Here is a 19905-nt window from a genome sequence, read left to right as displayed (position 1 = left end):
TTTGTCTCTTATTCACTTAATGTTCCAGAAAATACAATTGAGAAATGGTTTGGTTATATGGATGCTTATATTTTGGAAAAGTATTTAGACTTTCAAAAGACTAAAAGTTTGGCACAAGTGAATCCAAAGACCTATTAAACATTAGTTCAATGTTTCAGTTCAAAAAATTTGGACGGAAGAAAATGACTCACAAAATTTAATTAATCCAATTCCAGGTGTGAGTGGAAACAATCAGTCTCATATTTTTTTTAATTGGTTTGTATAAACAGTTTTTTTTTTCTTTTTGTATTAAAGTAGTAAATTGTGAGAAATTGTTAGAGCATCAGAGAGAGAGAGAATGAGTTCAGTATTTATTCTGGTTACCCGTGATCTGAGTTCAAATCCACAGGAGGTCAACTTTGCTTTTTATTTTTTTTCTTTCTTTTTGTGGGTCAATTAAAGTACCGTTCCAAGTTAGTAGGAAAGTGAAACAGTGAATGGATCAGACAAGAACAGATCTCAAAACAAAGCAGCAGACAAGATGATTCAAGATGATGTCTGTTTTGATTCTTTATATTCTGAGTTCCTATTCCACTTCCTATTACCATTCTCCATCTCAGAAAACCAGTCTTTCTGAACCCAGATAATGGTAACACTGGCCCTCCAATGTTAGACCAAGTGATGCATCAACAGGATGCAACATCTTGGTGGCTACAATGAAACAAACAGACTTCATGTAACACAAGATAAATGCTAAAACAGAAACAAATATGTTTTGTGGCACTATAATTGTGTATAATATGCACTTGTTGGTGCTGGTGGCATATAAAAAGCACCCAGAACACTCTGTAAAGTGGTTGGTGTTAGGAGGAGCAGCCAACTGTGGAAACCATGCCAAAGCAGACAGTGGAACCTGGTGAGGCTCCTGTCAAACCATCCAACCCATGCCAGCATGGAAAACAGATGTTAAATGATGATGATGATGATGATGATGGTGATGCACTTGTGTATAATGCACACCCTTGATTATGATCAATAAAATCCTAGAAAAAATATCTTTCCTGTAGAATATTGTTTTTATAAATTTCTCTTCAGCCCTGGAACCCATAAGGCTGGTTACCTGGTTTCCATGGTGAATAAGTGACTAAAATCACCAAGATTGCCCTTCACTGCATATTATACATGAATAAATATCCTATTTTGACTTGCCAACACTGGGTGTTTGATTAGCTGACCTCAGTAGTAAAATAACATAAAAAACCACTTGGTCAAAAGGTGAATTTATAAACTCAGTGGCTTTTAGAAAAATATATAACCCTATAACCACAAATTTCATCATAAATAGATTTTTTTAAATAAAAAGATATGGGTGTTTTGATAAAAGACATTAAGTCAGTCATCAATAATAATAATAATAATAATAATAATAATAATAATTCTTTCTACTATAGGCACAAGGCTAGTAATTTTGAGGGAAGGAGGAAGTTGAATTCATCAACCCCAGTGCATAACTGGTATTTATTTGTATTGATCCCAAAAGGTTTAAAGGCAAAGTTGACCTCGGCAGAATTTGAACACAGAACATAAAGTGCTGGAAGAAATGCCATGAAGCATTTTGTTCAGAATGGCAACAATTCTGCTCACTCGCACCTTGTCAATGATAATGATGATGATGTATTTTTAGGAAATGGTAGAAATATTTTGAGTTCTTGTGTGTGGGCCAAGAATGTCGCCAACACTTTCCGATAGATTCTCGACCAGACGGTCAGTATTGGGGAAAATCGACAGCAAAAGCCACCCCAGTATGACTGCCACACCTCGGAGTAGGTTGATGATCTTCCAAGTCGCAAGATCCTCTGAAAATTCCTGGAAGGATATGAATAGTGATATTTTTATTTGTAGCAAAAGACAAAAGTAAAATACATTGATTGCTTCAAAAGAAGTATTATTAAAAACAAACAATAACAACAACTGCACTGTTATGTTATAATGTTACGGTAAGAATATAAGATAACGCCATTGAAACAGTATTTCTGGCAGAGAGCAACGAGAAATTATAAGAAATTGTAATGGTTAGCACTCTGGACTTTGAATCCAGCGATCCGAGTTCATGTCTCGGTGAGACCTCATGATATCAGCAGTGGTGCCCCAGCATGGCCACAGCCTTCGGGCTAAAACATTTTTAAGGATTTAAGAGAGCAGAGTAACAAGAAATGCCAAAATATGATTACAAAAAAGACAAAGTCAATGGTTATTAGCAAGACAGAACCCAAAGAAGTAAATATAAAAGTGTGTAAAAAGTGCTGGTGTTAGTGCCACATAAGAAGCACCCAGCACACTCTGTAAAGTGATTGACATTAGGAAGGGCATCCAGCCATAGAAACCCTGCCAAAACTGACAATGGGTCCTGGTGCAGTTCTCGGCCTCAGCAGCTTCTGTTAAACTGTCCAACCCATGCCAGCATAGAAGAGGATGTTAAATCCTGGTGATGATGATGATGATGTAGTAAAAAATCCAAGTATTTAGGACAAATAAAAAATCAGGAAGGTTACTGTGAAGAAGTTACTCAATGAATAAATAGAGCTAAAACAATATTTATAGGAATGAAGGGTGGGGAGATGGCTTTATACCAGTTGACATGAGGTTAACGTATGATAGAGGGACAGGAACAAGTGTGTTACTGTAGAGGGCATTCATGGTTATCCCATTTTCAGGTTATTTAATATTTTTGCATTTTTTCTTTTCTTCGAGTTACAGAAAGGTGAACATAAGAGAAGGGGTCGAGAGGGGTGGACAGGATTAATGAGTCATGATTGACAACTTAAATATTGAATGCTAATTGGCACAAGGTCAAGCATTTACAGGAGAAGCAACTGACCCACAACACATTTCAGAGTCTTCTACTAAATCTTACCCTGAAGGAATGAAAGGGAAAATTGAACCCAGCAGAATTTAGATTCAGAACTGGATTAAAAAAAAAAGTCAGTGAAACCGAACGTATTTCATGGACTTTGTGCCCTTCTCAAAGACAATACAGCCCAAACTATAAATGTTCCAAAGATATATTGGTCTCTCACATTGACACAATTTGAAGGGGAAGGGTTATAGTCAACCGAATCAACCCTATGATATGACTGGTATTTGTTTATGAACCAAACTTGGGGTATCATCAGCATCATCATCATCATCATCATCATTTTACATCTACTTTTCCATGCTGGCATGGGTTGGACAGGTTTTCTAAGTCAGTGTTTTACAACAAGATGCCCTATCTTTTGCCATTCCCTTGAGTCACTGCTTACAACATGCAGTGACGTGGTGTATCTTTTCTAAAACCGGAATACAAATCCATGGTATATTTTAACTTCACGGTAACACAGAATTGACCAGACTATCAGATGTTGTTATACATCGCTGGTCACAATGTGCTTTGCATCATTTTAAAGCTTTTGCGTGATGCCACCTCACTGGCTAAGTGAGAAGGCCGATGTCTGACCCCCACCCCTGATTGGAAAGCCAGTCCATCACAGTGTGACCCCAGCTGAGTGGAATGGAGCAACATTAAATGAAGTGTTTTGCCCAAGAATATAATGTGCCACTCAGACTGGGAATTGAACCCATGTTCTAGCAATTATGAGTGCAACATCCTAACCAATGGGCAACACACCTTCACATATTTGAACTTAATGTAAAAAAAATAAATAAAACAGGATACTTGAAAGCATTTAGTCTGAATAACTATTCACTTGTATCAAAACTAAAGATCATAAGGAGTGGTGGCCATGGGCAGAGGGTGAAATCAACCATGAATATCATTTTAAAAAGCACCATTCGAGCATGGTCAATGCCAGTACCACCTGACTGGCCCTCATGCCAGTGTCACCTAAAAAGCACCCACTACACTCTCAGAGTGGTTGGTGTTAGGAAAGGCATCCAGCTGTAGAAACTCTGCCAGATCAGATTGGAGCCTGGTGCAGCCTTCTGGCTCGCCAGTCCTCAGTCAAATCATCCAACCCATGCTAGCATGGAAAGCAGATGTTAAACGATGATGATGATGAAAAAATAGCGAAATGCAAAACAATGTTGTTGTAACTTACTTGTGTGTTGTTGAAGAGAGAAGTCATGTTGTAAAGAAACATCTTGTCATCGATGTGCACAACACTCACATGCATCACAATACAGATGAAGTAGATGACAACTGAAAGAGCTCCTGACTTGAGAGTCACAGCATCCAACATGAATTGCTTGTTGATGTTACTGATATCATACCTAATAAATGAGACAGAAATAGGTTTATACAATGTGTATAATTAGTGATATTATCTCTCTCTCTCTCTCTCTCTCTCTATATATATATATATATATAATATATATATATATATATTATATATATATATATATAGGTATAAAAATTATATATAAAGAAACAAGACCGTGAAATACACAAAGGGACGAAGACAGAAAACAGACGGGTCATTTAAAGCCTTTAATCTTCAGTCAGAAACCGGATCATCATAGCAAATTTCGGCTGATTAATTCTGATATTTGCTCCGACGCGGCCAGCCCCAATGAAAAACTAAGCTGTGAGCATTAGATTTCTTGGAAAAAGGAACGAATGTAAACGCAACAAGGACAGAAAAACGGGCGAAGCCACACAAATATAAATTCAAAAAACCAAAACAAAAATAAAAATAAAAACAAGAATGGTAATAATAGGATAACAGCAGGTGTCTTACGACTTTAGACAAATTGAGACAAATTTAACTTATATATATAGAGAGAGAGATGTATAGAGTGTTAGGTGTGGTGTACAGAAATTGAATATTGAGAAAAAAGTTGTCAGAATTTTTGAAAAAAAAATCTTTTTATTTCTTCATTATTATTAGCGCTTTCGTTCAATTCTTGAACTTGTCAAGTTTAAGAAACGAATAAAAGCATTAATAATAATGAAGAAATAAGATTTTTTTTTCTCAATATATATATATATATACATATATATATATACAGGGTGCGATGGGTAAATTGTTGCCATCTTATATTTTTTATTTTGTGCATGCGCATTGCTTGTTTTTGATTTTGCTGACTACACACTATAGTAGGGTCAATTGGGCACTGTCTGTGAGAAAAACACCACCATGATGCAATCCACTCAGCCAGAAATTTGGAAACAACATGCTGTACTGCTTGGCATTTGAGCCAGAAGCTCCAATACAAACATTCCAGAGTCAATCTCATGGTGATGGTGTTTGCAGTGATCACTAGTGATTGCGATATTATGCCTCCATTTATCTTCCCACATGGCCTCGCATTTAACACAGAGACCTACATCAAGTGCCTGGAGAAGGTAGTGCTGCCCTGTGTCAAAAGGATGGCTGCTGGAAGACCCTGTGTCTGGCAACAGGAAAACCTAGTCATGGCTGTCAGACAATTTCTGAAACCACATCACCCCTAACATCTGGCCACCTAACTCCCCAGACTGCGACCCCCTTTATTATTATGCGTGGAGCTCAGTTGAGCAAGAAGCCAACAAAAAACCCTGTAACACCAAAGATGAACTGAGGGCAAGGATTCACCAACTTAAACAAGGAGACTGTCCAGAAGAGCAACAGGAGATTCCGAAGTTGTCCAGAGGCCGTGGCTGAAGCCAATGGAAATTTTATTGAATAAACTTAATCTTTACTATTTCAAGATATTTTTATATAAATTTAGTAAATATATCTGTTAAACTGAGATGTCAGTGTTACTTTCAGCTTTTTGTAAGTTAGACAACAAAATATTCACTACACCCTGTATATCACATGATCACGTGACCGACCAGACCATCAGATGTTGTTACACGCTGGTCACAATGCGTTCGCATTGTTTTAGCCTTCGAATGACGCCACCCCGCTGGCTTAGCGAGCAGGCCAACAGAAGAAAGAGTGGTGAAAGAGTACAGCAGGGATCACCACCCACTGCCGGAGCCTCGTGGAGCTTTTAGGTGTTTTCACTCAATAAACACTCTGGGAATGAAACCGCGATCCTGCGACCGCGAGTCCGCTGCCCTAACCACTAGGCCATTGCGCCTCCATATATATATATATATATATATATATATATATATATATAATTAAAAAGAAAAATCACAATATTAATCCTAATAATAGCATAGGTATAAGTGAACTAGGTCAATTAAATGATACTAGCACAAATCAGCCGCATTTAAATGCTTTAGACCAAGATCTTATAGGTATTATAATAAGCATAATAATTGTAAGTATAAACCTCTTACTCTCGAGACTTCTAATACAATTAGAAAGTCTAAATCCAGAATACGTGAAGTCATTTGGTTTGCCCCTCCTTTCTTACTTAGGGTTAAGAATCTACCCAGATTGTTTTTTAAAATTCTACAATCTAACTTCCCAAAGCATCACAAATATTATGCCATTTGTAATAAATCTACTGTAAAATTTTCATACTCAGCAATGTCTAACTTCGGAACAATAACAGCTTCTATAAATATGGGTAAAATAAAATGTATAATGAATAAGGTCAACAATGGGGTAACTAATAATAATTTAGGGAAAGGACTACATGCTAATGAAATTAAGGATATAGCTAAAAACAAGGACAACAAAAGTGCAACTAATAAGAATGCTTTAGAACTAGCACTACGTACTAACAGAAATAAGGGTAAAGTTAAGGTATCGACCCCAAATACTAACATAACAAATAATAATAATCAAACTTTAATGAATTTAAAACCAGGTACCATACCCCAATCTAATGATATTAATAATGCTGGAAATATAAATAAGAACAGTAATAAGTAGGATGCAAATGAATAAAATTTGTAACTGTAGAGCACCCCAAACCTGTCCACTTGCAGGATCATGTCTTCAATGTAATGTTGTGTATAAATGTATAGTTAGCGTACTCAATAGACAAAACAAGATATATAAAGATAGTACGGTAGACTTCAAAAGGCAACATAGGGCCCATCTGAATTCCTTTTCCAACTCCAAGTATAAGAATTCTACTACCTTAGCAGCATATATAAATAAACTTAGGGACTGTAACTTGTCTTATGATCTGACATGGTCCATAATTGCAAGGGCTCCTCCATATGGTAAGTGTACATTGTGTGTAAGGGAATCATATATAATCCTTAAATTATATAATGCTAATATGTTAAATAAGTTTTCAGTGGAAATCTCCTCCTGTAGCCATAAATTTCAGTCTACATTTCTGAAAACCTATAAAATTAGATCTACTAGCTAATTGAATTAGAATAATGTTGTAGTTATAATTATGATTCCCCAGTGTTTGGACTCTTCCACTCATAGCAAACATGGGATCATTTGCATATGAGCTGTAAATCATTTTTTCGGCACGAGGTTGGCGGTGAGGTTTGCCACCAAAGAAGAGGTGGCCTCACATTCCACCACCATTCTGAAGTCGAACAAGGTAGCGCTGTTACCCACATATAGGGGAAGGCGCAGTGTTCAAATCAGAATAGCAAGAGTGCCACCTAAAATTAAGACAGAGTGGTTGGTGGCAGCTTTTCTGGTTGCAACTGAAGACAATCTGAAACTGGGACCAATAGGAGAGACAAAAATGTTAAACTGATGGGGATTCGGGGTTGAGATGTGGATTTTTGCCCCATTTGAAGACATAGAGTGAATCCCCTACCAGATAGAGATTGCAGAGGAAAGTATGCTGAAAGTTGTTGTAGAGGGATGTTGACCCAATTGTTATATATGTGGAGTGAGGGGTCATATGAAGACACAGTGCTCCAAGTTCGAACATGCTCAGAGCGAGAAAGCAGAGGAAAAGGAACAGGAAAAGGAGATGGAGGAGAGAAGGGAAACAAGGAAAGACAAAAGCGACGTTGAGTGAGTCAGTGGTGCAAAAGAGAAAGAAAAGATTGAGGTGAAAGAGGCAAAGGAGGGGAGTGATGGGTTTGTCAGCCCCAAAAGAAGAAAGAAAGCTAAAACAAGAGAACATTTGCAGGGACCAGCAACAGAAACCGAGAAGAAGCCACAAAAAGGTAGGGAACAACCTAAACCTAAAAATATGCAAGCAGTAGGGGGGAAAAAAACAACAGAAGAAGAAGAATGTAATTATAAGGGATTCCTGAGAGTCTACGAAAAGAGTGTGGGGGGTGGGAAAAAGAATAGCAAAATGGAAAGGACTGGTGAGGGTGAAGCTACCCAGAGAAAAATTTGACGGAGATGATAGAGGAATTATAGTGCAGGATGAAAGGTATGAAAGATTTATGAACACATTCGGTGGGTTTGTGAGTGTGATGGACAGGATATAGTTGCGTGACACTCTGTCGTGTGTAGTGGAATATGAGGAACTAAGAAGAATGGAGATAGGAAAGTAAAGAAAAAAATGATGATGAGCATGGGAACTTTTTTGTTTTCAAAAAATTGAAAAAAAAAAAATGGGAGGAAAGGCTGTAAAAAAAAAAAAATGTATAAACGTAACCAATCAACTTTTGGGGTCAAGTGGGCATTGCACTTCATTTTTATCATTCTTTCATAATTTCATTTGTTTCTTTTATCTTTTCTTCTTTACTCGATTTCCTTTTTGTAATTTTTAGTTCCCCAAGTCTATGTTTTGTATTGTCTTTTGTACTGTAAACCATCTCTATGGGTCCCTTTAAGGGTAATAAAAAAAGAAGTATGATGGCAACCACCAAGGAGTAAAATTGTCTTGGAATTACGCGTGAATTGTTTGATTGTCCGACTTCGGCCAAGGTTAGAGAATATTTGAACTGTTGATTGTTAAAAATTGTTACTGTTTTGTTGGATTTTTTAATGTTTTTTGGAACACATAACTTGTTAAGCAAGCTTGTTTTTTTTCTTGTTATTTCTCTCCCCACCCCCACCCCAGGATGGATGTGGAGGTGCCCTGTGCAGGAATAGAGAAAAAAAACGGAAACTACACAGTAGTAGCAGGAAAAAAGAATGAAACACAGTTTGAATTGAGAGAGGTATTGTTATCTCTCGATAAGCTACAGAAGTATGCAAAAAGTATGCAGAAAAGGATTGGGGGTAAAGTAAAGTTGACCCCTCCAGAAGAGTTTTTGGCAGAAGTAGGAGAAAGAACAATTATATACAGGACCCTCAACCTGGGTATCTAGAGTGCATAAAAAAAGAAAGTGACTTTTTACACGTGTGGAAAGAAATTTGGTAGAGTGGAGGTGAGATTTGCCTCCATAGAAGAGGCAGTAAAGAACTCCACTTGTACCTATAGGAAACGAAGAATGGTTGCTCCTGCCAACTTACCTGGGCAAAAGAATATCTAGGGTAAGGGTTGGCAGGATTCCTCCTAAAATGAAGGAGGAATGGATAGCGGTGGCTGTCCTCTCCAGTACCAAGGAAGAGCCCAGCATCGTTCAAGCAACAAGAAGTCAGCAGCTAAACTGTTGGGGCTACGGGCTAGAGCTAATAGTGCAGGTAACACAGGTAGATATAAGCGAAATACCAGAAATAACTGAACTTCTGGATGAAAAGAAACTAAACATAACTGTGGAGGGGAGACCCCTCACTTGCTATGGATGTGTACAATAGAACCAGGAAAGGAGGTAGAAGTCCCAACAGAGCACAAGGGTGCAGCAGAAACAGTAGAATAGAAAAGAAATACAAATGAATTAGATCCAACTTGTTACACTCAGGTCACCAGAAAAAGGGTTACTTGTCCCGTAAAGCTTCAAAAAAGAAGAAGAAAAGAAGTAACCAAATAGAAGCAGTGACAGAAAGCAACACACCACAGCAAACATCTACCAGAGAAAGCAACAAAGAAACTCCCAGCAAGAAGACAAAAATGGAAGATTAGACCTTGGAATGGAAGACAGGAAATTTGCTATTTTATAAAACAAGTGAAGCAATAGAGAAGACCATCGACAGATTCAAGGATACAATTGGAGTTGAAGCTGACTGTTATGGAGGAGGATAAATGCATCTTAGGGGACAGGAAGAGATACGAATTTTTAAGAAAATATCACGGGAATGTTATACGTTTTACACCAGAGAAGGTAAGGTATAAATACCTACCCCCAGTGGTAAATTATGAGGACTTAGATCTGTACATGATACAATGATTCCATACTGAAATCGTTAAATGAACTGTAAAGAACAGCAAACGTGATTGCTTGAGGGTGGGGCTCAAGCAAGGACGTCCATCTTCATTTTTGTACATTTCTCATTTTCATTCATTGTCTTATGTTTTATGTCCCCACCAGTACTGTCTTCTCTGTGTTTTGGGCCTCGTGCCTAATAAAGAACTAATCCACCAAGGAGTACATCATCCTGATGATGGAGACATCGCATATATGGAGTCTTTAATTTTTAACCCTGACCAGTAATGTACCCCTGAAATGGCCATAGATGGAACACCCTCCTATTCTTTGGATCTTTTTTTTTTTATTGTTCTTAAACTTGACATCTTGTATCATTTCTATTTCATATCTTAGATGTATTTTAGAATTTTTAGACGATTTAGGGAGTTTGTCATTTTGAAGGTTGACATTTTGATTCCTTTATTTATCAACCCCTCATTCACTTTGCACCTCCCATATTTATCACGCATAACTCTTTACATGTAATCTTTATTTATATGTGATTTTATATGTGCTTTTATATTTCTTCTATATTTTTATGTATGTTTAATTTTATTCTTCACACTCTCGGAGAATCTTTACGCCTATACATGCATAATTTATGTTGATGTGTATAAATATATATCATTCAATTCCATTGATTGAATATCTTCATTTAGGCATTCGGGAATTTCATTGACTGCCTAAGATTTGCGTTTTCATTTTCCTCTACTTTGTATCTTTTCACATTGGCTCTTTATGAGCACTCCATAAATAGCCCATACTTTCTATAACATACTTAATACATACATACATACACAGACATATATATATATGAATCTAGTAGCTTAGATTTTCCTTGGGGCTGACCAGATTGGAGCAGTCTCGAGTATAACCAGCCAAAACTGCAAAGATAATCTGCAACTCGACTGATGAAAGAAAACTCTGAATGACCCGTCCTTGTTTTTTCTTGTCCCTTTTTGTATCATCTGTCTGGATATCTTGTTATCGCCTGTTGTGTTATTGTCCCATTTTTTGTATTATATATATATATATATATATATATATAGCCACAATGAGGATATTTTCCAAGATACACTGGTTTAATATATCAAATTTCGAAGAGGTATTTCGTCAATGAATATATTAAAAAAATATTGTAAAATATCAAATATTATTATTGAGTTAGAAAACAGAGATCTAATGGATACAAATTAATCTATTAATTAATCATCATATTCACCTACAATTGTTTCATTTCACAAACAAAATTAAAATTACAAAACATATAGAAATGTATAATTTTGCATTTTAAAATACTTTGGATGGAAACTCATCAGGGTGTACAAAGGACAATACAAGGATTACATTGGGATATGTTTGGAATACTCAGAATGTATAGACATAATAAAAGGCTTTGTTATTTTAAACTTATTTGAGAAATGAAGCAATTGTAGGCGAATATGTCAATTAATTGATTAATTAATTAATTTGCATCCATTAGATCTCTCTGATTTCTAACTCAAAAATATATATATAATGGAACATATTTAGATATTGATACATAAATCATTACCACTACACTCGACAGCATTACCAAAGTAAGGAGGGAGCCTTTTACAGGATTTCTCAATTTGCTTGATTGAGCAACCAAATCTCCTTCAAATCACATCTATCTTAAGTGGTATACCTTTAAAAGGCTGAAGGGTCATGGTTGGAATGCTTTTGACCACAACCGATCAGGGCTGATCTGAAGCTGAACAAAAACATCAACAACAGCAACATTTTAACAACCATTTTCCCATTCTAACATGGGCTGGAAAGGTCTACAGTATGGCACACAGCCATTCCTCACAACCCTGCATCAGCTTACATCACAGACTAAACACACAGACAACTGATCTTCTTGACTGCATTCTTTGGTTGCCTTTGACAGTCAATAAATGCCATTTGGTCACCTTCCTCAATATCCATTAACCCTGTACACCTGTAATAACACAGTTACCATTTCTACAGACGTCCACAAATGCTTTTAACGCCAAGCTGCTCTCTCAGGTCACTTGTTTTATGCCTTTCATACAAGTTGACAGCACATCACATTACTGTATTTGATGACATAAAAGACACACAGACACACACATCAGACACATCCTGATTTCAGAAACACATGTTCAAGACTAAAAAGTTTTAGTATATTAAAGCATGTAATATAATCCCAAATTCATATTTGGGACCCAGAGTGAATTTTGGGGGACATTTGCAAATGCACAGGTGCTGGTGTCACATAAAAAGCACCCTATTTTTCTAACCAGGTTCTATGCTCATATTCTTGTTACTTGTGAGTAATACCCTAGCACTACGCCATCTCTCTCCTGCTCTCTCTTACACTTTTGCTGTTTCCTACACTCTCTCTCTTTCCCCTTCTCTTGTTTTTCCTCTGACTAGGCAACCAAGCATCTCCTTTACATCAGCACACTTGTTTCTAACCTCTCTCTCTTTATCTCTTCTCTCTCACTGGGTAACCATGTACCTCCTCTATAGCAAGACACCTATTTCTGCCTCCCTATTTCCCTGTTACACACTAACCTTTCATCATTTGATACTGGTTCACCTCCTCTAATGACCCCTCTGTTGTGGCAAGATACCTGCTTCCGTCTCTCTGTCACATTCTAAACTTTCATCCTCTGACACAAGTTCTCCCTCCTCAAATGCCCCTGTCCCTCTCATAATTCCTTGTCTTGTGAGTTACTTGGTTACCCTGCCAGTGTTGGTGCCACGTTAAAAGCATCCAGTCCACACTGTAAAGTGGTTGGCATCTGGAAGGGCAACCAGCTGTAAAAACCTTGCCAAAACTGACCTCGCCTGTGCTGGTGCCACATAAAAAGCACTGAGTCCACTCTGCAGAGTGGTTGGTGTTAGGAAAGGCATCTAGCTGTTCCCTGCCAAAACAGACCCAGTAGCCTAGAGGTAGTTTTTCTACATGGCCCACTCCTGTCAACCATCCTACTCATGCATGCATGGAAGATGGACAGAAAACGATGATGATGATAACTGGCGCCACATAAAAAGCACTGGTGTTGGCACCATATAAAAAGCACAGGTGCTAGTCTCACATATAAAGTGCTGGTGGCAGTTTAAATGTTTGCAGGTTTCAGTTAGTTCTTCATGCAACCCAAGAAATACATTTTCATTCCTCAACTCCACCAGTCACCCCCCCCCACTCCTCACGCAGTCAGCTAACACACGTAGCAAAGAGAAACAATGAAAGAATATTTTGTCTTACCTGTCACATGCAGAAACCAAGCAGATAACTAACAAGCCATAGAATAAACTCTGAACAGGTAAGGCCATTATTTTGTAACTCTCTACAAACTCCTGTTGATGGTTATATTCAAATATATATACAATGACAACCTGCCACAGACCAATTCCTGCCGTGAGGCCATGGAAGAACAAACAGAAAGTCTGCCACATACGATGAGTTTTGATAGCAAATTCTAAGGAGGTCTGTGGCAATGTAACAAAACCATCACCATATTGTTCCAGTTTCAGTTTTTCTTTTGTTTTATCTGCAGTAAGTTTGCTCTTAACTTCAGTCTTGAAACTCCCTGGTTAGAAAAAAGAAGAACGTGAAGAGGAAGACATGTTAAGTAAATTTATCAAGTTTTACTAAATAATTTTTCATTCATTTATTTATCTACCAGACACTAAATTAATATCTATAAGAGGTTTACACAATTAAATTGACCTCATCCAAAGATGAACTAATTTGAAAAAATATGTTCTTATTAAAATATACTCTTTTACTCGTTTCAGTCATTTGACTGCGGCCATGCTGGAGCACCGCCTTTAGTCGAGCAAATCGACCCCGGGACTTATTCTTTGTAAGCCCAGTACTTATTCTATCGGTCTCCTTTGCCGAACTGCTAAGTGACGGGTACACAAACACACCAGCATCGGTTGTCAAGCAATGCTAGGGGGACAAACACACACACACAAATACACATATATATATATATACATATATACGACAGGCTTCTTTCAGTTTCCGTCTACCAAATCCACTCACAAGGCATTGGTCGGCCCGGGGCTATAGCAGAAGACACTTGCCCAAGAGGCCACGCAGTGGGACTGAACCCGGAACCATGTGGTTGGTTAGCAAGCTACTTACCACACAGCCACTCCTGACAATTTCTGCATACAAGTGTGATTTTGTCCATTTAAAACACACATAATGCTACATCAACTCTTTTGATAATTACTCAGTTGTATGGAGTATTAACATATATTGATGTTCTGGTTATTGTTACTGTATCTCTGTGCTGGTGCCACATAAAAAGGACTCCTGCTTGTGCCACGTAAAAGCACCCGTGCTGGTGCCATGTAAAAAAGCATTCATACTGATGTCCACTGGTGCTGGGGCCACATAAAAGCACTCAAAACACTCTGTAAAATGGTTGGCATGCGGAAGGGCATCCAGCTGTAAAACCATGCCAAAACAGACAACTGGTGCCTGGTGCAGCTCTCCAGCCTTGCCAGCTCCTGTCAAACCGTCCAACCCATGCCAGCATGGAAAATGGATGTTAGATGATGATGATGGAGATGATGATTGAACCCATCATTTCACATTCATTTTCGTGCAGAGCAGATTACACAAGGAAGTGTGTGTTTGGAGGGAGGAGGGGATGTAATGGATTCGGTGAATAAATAAATGCTCAAAGTTTTTTCTCACAACACCAAATGTACAATATTCTATTCTCAGAGCGACCAGCTCTCAGTGGCCATGAATGATGGCTCAGCATACATTGCTGATGAAGTGCAATGACACAGAAATGCATGTGTCCTACAGTCCAGTGATGTCCTTCGTGGCCTGGTGGTATGTTTACACTCATAAGGAGAATGTCCTCTGTCAAGATACTTGAGCAGTGTATTGTCTTTCCATGTTCAAATGCACATGAGCATGTTAAATATGACTATACCTGACTATAAAGATAGAAAAAACTCAAAGGCTAACATACTTTTGGTTTCAATAAATAGCTTATCAACAGGTTGACTTGTGATGATGGCATTTTTTACAGGCTGAACCATTTCATCAGCTGGTTCTTTATTTTCAACAACATCTTCTTCCATGCCACCCAGGTAATTCAAGAGGGTACTCGACAACTGCATCTCTTCTTGCTTTTTCTTTTTCTTCCTTTTCTTGGGAACAACACTCGTCTGACTACCATTATTGATGTCTTGTTCGGTTTGTAATGTTTCACCAGATGAACTTTGAGAATCAATCTGTAAAGATGGTAGTTTTACAATAAATACAATACATTTGTATGTGTGTGTGTGTGCATGCAAAATAACATGTAGGAGGCGGTGCTTCCTCCACTATATCCTCTATAGTGGAAGCACTCCGTCGGTTACGAGGACGAGGGTTCCGGTTGATCCGATCAACGGAACAGCCTGCTCGTGAAATTAACGTGTAAGTGGCTGAGCACTCCACAGACACGTGCACCCTTAACGTAGTTCTCGGGGATATTCAGCGTGACACAGAGAGTGACAAGTCCGGCCCCTTTGAAATACAGGTACAACAGAAACAGGAAGTAAGAGTGAGAGAAAGTTGTGGTGAAAGAGTACAGCAGGGATCACCACCATCCCCTGCCGGAGCCTCGTGGAGCTTTAGGTGTTTTCGCTCAATAAACACTCACAACGCCCGGTCTGGGAATCGAAACCGCGATCCTACGACCGCGAGTCCGCTGCCCTAACCACTGGGCCATTGCGCCTCCACTATATCCTCAATAGTAAGACAGCTATCTCTGTCCCTCTGTTGTAGTCTAACCTCTCACTGGCTCACAGCCCCTTCCTTTGGTTCTATCCCCTCTCTCAACTAACAGGTCTTTGTTTTGCAAGCTACTTGGTGATCCTGCTGGAGCCGCATAAAAAGCACCTGTACTGGAGCCATGCAAAAAGCACCCAGTGCACTCTGTAAAGTGATTAGCATCAAAAACCATGCCAAAACAGAAAAATGGAGCCTGATGCACCTCTCCGGCTTCCCAGCTCCTATCAAACCTTCCAACCCATGCCAGCATGGAAAACGGACACTAAATGATGATGATGAAGATGTCATGAGAATTCAGAAACTTTGAGAATGTGAAATAATTCTTGTTTTGGATCTTGAAGCAGATAAAGCTATAATTAATATGTAAATATCTATCTTTGGATAGCAAAGGTCTTTGATTTTTTTCTATCCCAAGAATTTTTTTAGGCTTCACAGAGGCAAAGTGTTGGGCCTGATGGAGGCAAAGTGGCCAACGTCCTTTCAAGTGGTGGGCCTCATGGAGGCAATGACTGAGACCCTTGGCATTATGTCATGCTTGGGAAGAAGACCCATCAAGCTGAACAAAATCACAGCCATGGCAGATAGCAGTGTCACATAAATTGGCACCCGTGCCAGTGACACATAAACACACCCCAGTGTCATGCTGGTGACATGTAAAAGCACCCATTACACTCTTGGAGTGGTTGGCATTAGGAAGGGCATCCAGCCATAGAAACTTTGCCAAATCAGACTGGAGTCTGGTGCAGCTTACCAGCATGCCAGCCCAGTCAAACTGTCCAACCCAATGATGATGATGATATTTACATGCTATTATTTATAGCTTTATCTGCTTTGAGATTTAACATTCTCAAAAAGAATTTTATATATGTAAGTATATATATAAAATGTCAAGTGGTTGGCATTTGGAAAGGCATCCAGCTATAAAAACCATGCCAAAAACTGACCACAGCTGGTACCACATAAAAAGCACTCAGTCCACTCTGCTGAGAGGTTGGTGTTAGGAAGAGCATCCAACTGTAAAAATCCTGCCAAAACAGACACAATAGCCTCGTGTAAGTCTTCCACTTGGTCGGCTCCTGTCAAATCCTCCAACCCATGCCAACATGCAAGATAGACATATGATGATGATGATGAGACAGACAGACAAGCAGACAGACAGACAGACAGACAGATAGATAGATAGATAGACAGACAGAAAGAGAGATATACATTTGGCAAAGTTAACTACAATGAGATCAGAATTCTAATACTTTGCCAAATGTAAGGATTGAACTCATCACTGAAAATCAATGAAACACTCATCAATACCACAGTGCTTCCACTGCTTAAAGTGATGAATTACTTATGCTTTCGTTTGGTAGTGGTGGTGCTGGGGGGGGGAGTCCCCAAGTCAGCTCATATCAAGCAGTTCTAGAGCCACAAATCTTTTTTCCGCTGAAACTATGCCTCTTCCAGGCTGAGTCTCAGAACATATTTCAGTCTCCCTGCTGTTCATTTCATTTCTGTACCCACCAGATTTTGGGAAGTGGGGGAGGGGAGCACAGCAGCAGCAGCAGCTGAAGGGAACCTGGAGCACAGCAGTTGTTTTCCTCTGCAGACATGGCCACAAGGTTAAGAAGCTTGCTTCCCAACCATACCGTCTTGGCTTCGGTCCCACTGTGTAATACCCCCAAGTCCATCAAAGCCTTGTAAGCGGATTTGGTAGATGGAAACTGGAAGAAGCCCATCATGTGTGTGCATTTGAGTGCAGCCTTGTCTAGAAATCACCTGACAGTTGGAACTGAGCATCATCATCATGGAAGTGATGCTGAGTGTTTCTAGTGTTCTGTCAGGCCATGGAGAAATATCACTTTGCTTGGAAGCAAGTGAGAGTTGATGTCAATAAGGTCATCCATCAGTAGAAAATCTGCCTGAGTGAAAATTCCGCCTGACCCATGCAAGCATGGAATACTGGACATTTTATGATGACAATGCCTCTTATTAATATTCTGTCTGTGTGTTAAGCAGTAAAGAGACTGTAACATGTCCAGACCGTCACACCGTATCTCATCATATGATTCCTCTCTGCATGTTGAAATGTGGGGTATGACCCCCAATCAGGTGGAGGTATATTTAATCAGCTACCTAATTACCACAGAACCATTGGAGCAAGTTTGGGTGGACCTACAAAAACAACAACAGCCAAAGTTTGTACAACATAAACAGCTTCGTTTGTTTCAGTTCTGTAAAGATTGCTATCCTCACCATTTCCTTTGGCTATTTACTGCATTGTTCACAAAACTTATTTGGGTGTGGTTCGAATTCTTTATACATTTATCATTTATTTATTTTATGGGGAGAGGGAACATTTCCTTATTCAGATTAACTTTTTTAATTTTCATTCCCGTGCTGGCGCCACATAAAAAGCACCCAGTACACTCTGTAAAGTGGTTGGCATTAGGAAGAGCATCCAGCCATAGAAACCATGCCAAAACAGATAACTGGAGCCTGGTGCAGCTTGCCAGCTTCTATGAAACCATCCAACCATGTCAGCCATGGGGAAAAATGGATATTAAATGACGATGGTTTCAATTTAATAATTATTGAATTATCATAAAGCTTAACTACATTGTTTACCTAATTTTCTTTCTATTAAGATTGTTTAGTTTATCGGGAGAGTGAGTAATTTATTAAACGTCGTCCAACTCAGAATTTTGTCTCTTCCACATTTCTGCCCCAATTCACTGAACCAGCAATGGTTTGTTTCGGTGAAAACAACACAGTGCCAATAACGAGATGCAAACTGACGAAACTTTCACTGAAAACCCCTATTCTTGGCCAGTGGACCAGATCCACAAACTAACATTTTAAGAAGATTACTGATGGTCTCCGAAAATAAAGAGATTTGCCTGAAACTTCAGAATTATTTTTTCTCTAACAATTTTATCAAGTCATAAAGAAACGCCAGCGTACGTTACGAGTTCCCATTTTTTGTGGAGATCTTTCCAAATTGTGTTTGTATCCTACATTTGGAAACAACGAGGGAGTCCTTTCTTCTTTTATCCACGAGCAACTATTTGAGACACATCAATCCAATAAATATATTAACACTTACAAAGTATACATTAACACTTACAACCTTTTTCTTCTTTTTCTTCTTAGTTGCTGTTTCAGAGATGCTTTCGTTCGAGGCCTGCAAAGGGGGCAACTGGCGGCTATTTCTGCGCGGGGAGGGAATTGGTTTCTCTTTCAAAGGTGGGGATTTTGTAAAACTTTCATTCACTTTGCCCTTCGATGTCGAACGGGGTGGTTTTGTTAAAGGGAGAGACCGGGGTGATATTGGAGGCAACTTTCGAGAACTCTGGTTGTCACTTGTATCCTCCATGTTGTCTTTGTTTACTTGGCAACTCTTAGTGATTACCGGTGTCATACCAAAACTAACCGGTTTTCCATATCTGTCCCCCGTGAATATTGGGCCGAATATTCATAGTTGACAGAAATCAAAATTATTCTCGTTATAAATCTTTACAACAATGTTTGTAACCAACTATAATATTTGTTAGAGTAAAATAACAATACTTCGTTTCTAAAATATATTTGTAGGGAAACATTTTTTAATAATTCTTCATAGACTAAAATGTCACGTTCTCTTGTTTGAACAGCCAAAATTTCCTCAAATACAACAGAAATAAATGTTATCCAAATAAGTAACATGGGTAGCACATAAAAACAGAAACGAGGGATCTTTTCCTTTTGAACGGCACTTTGTTGCATAATTTCTAGGTAACTAAAAAGTTTTAAACTTCGTATACTGGTAGAATGTGTTTATAAAACATCATTTTTTCTTGGCTTTATTGAGAAAATTCTATATGTTGTAACATATTTCGTCTTTAATTTCGAGCATTTCGGCAATTTTAACCAATCGCTGACCTCCATTTAGGTAAATAACATTCTGTGCATAATGAATATGTCCCTCGTTTAAGAAACAGATTGGGTTTATTTACATTTGTGAAGAAAAAAGATACCCTTCCCC

The 19905-nt window shown here is 38.5% G+C and overlaps 1 protein-coding gene across 2 annotated transcripts; it reads right to left on the bottom strand.

Annotated features, from left to right (window-relative positions):
- Positions 1-269: 269 nt before the first annotated feature.
- On the bottom strand, positions 270-19292 carry LOC115214504 (transmembrane protein 237-like). 2 transcript variants are annotated; one of them, XM_029783704.2, is made up of 5 exons: positions 19009-19292; positions 15085-15349; positions 13350-13674; positions 4077-4248; positions 270-1845 (listed from the first exon to the last, which is right to left on the bottom strand). In XM_029783704.2, exons 1-5 carry the CDS (start codon positions 19255-19257, stop codon positions 1660-1662), a joined length of 1197 nt encoding a protein of 398 aa, XP_029639564.1. In that variant the 5' UTR covers positions 19258-19292; the 3' UTR covers positions 270-1659. The 2 variants fall into 2 exon arrangements, with proteins under 2 accessions (XP_029639564.1, XP_036360959.1); XM_036505066.1 differs by having other exon boundaries at positions 19012-19292.
- Positions 19293-19905: the final 613 nt, after the last annotated feature.

The sequence above is a fragment of the Octopus sinensis genome, linkage group LG7 (genome assembly GCF_006345805.1).
Source record: "Octopus sinensis linkage group LG7, ASM634580v1, whole genome shotgun sequence".
In the NCBI taxonomy this organism is placed as follows: Eukaryota; Metazoa; Mollusca; class Cephalopoda; order Octopoda; family Octopodidae; genus Octopus; species Octopus sinensis.
Note: the sequence above shows the minus strand (reverse complement) of the source record. Positions and strands in the feature narration are given on the sequence as shown.

What these genes read in the sequence shown, in the direction of transcription:
- LOC115214504 (XM_029783704.2), bottom strand. Translation starts at nt 19,257, where the DNA reads ATGGAGGATACAAGTGACAACCAGAGTTCTCGAAAGTTGCCTCCAATA. An exon ending in AGAAAAAGAAGAAAAAGGTT is followed by an intron (nt 15,350 to 19,008) that starts GTAAGTGTTAAT and finishes CCATCTTTACAG; the next exon opens with ATTGATTCTCAAAGTTCATC. An exon ending in CTCTCTTCAACAACACACAA is followed by an intron (nt 1,846 to 4,076) that starts GTAAGTTACAAC and finishes ATATCCTTCCAG; the next exon opens with GAATTTTCAGAGGATCTTGC.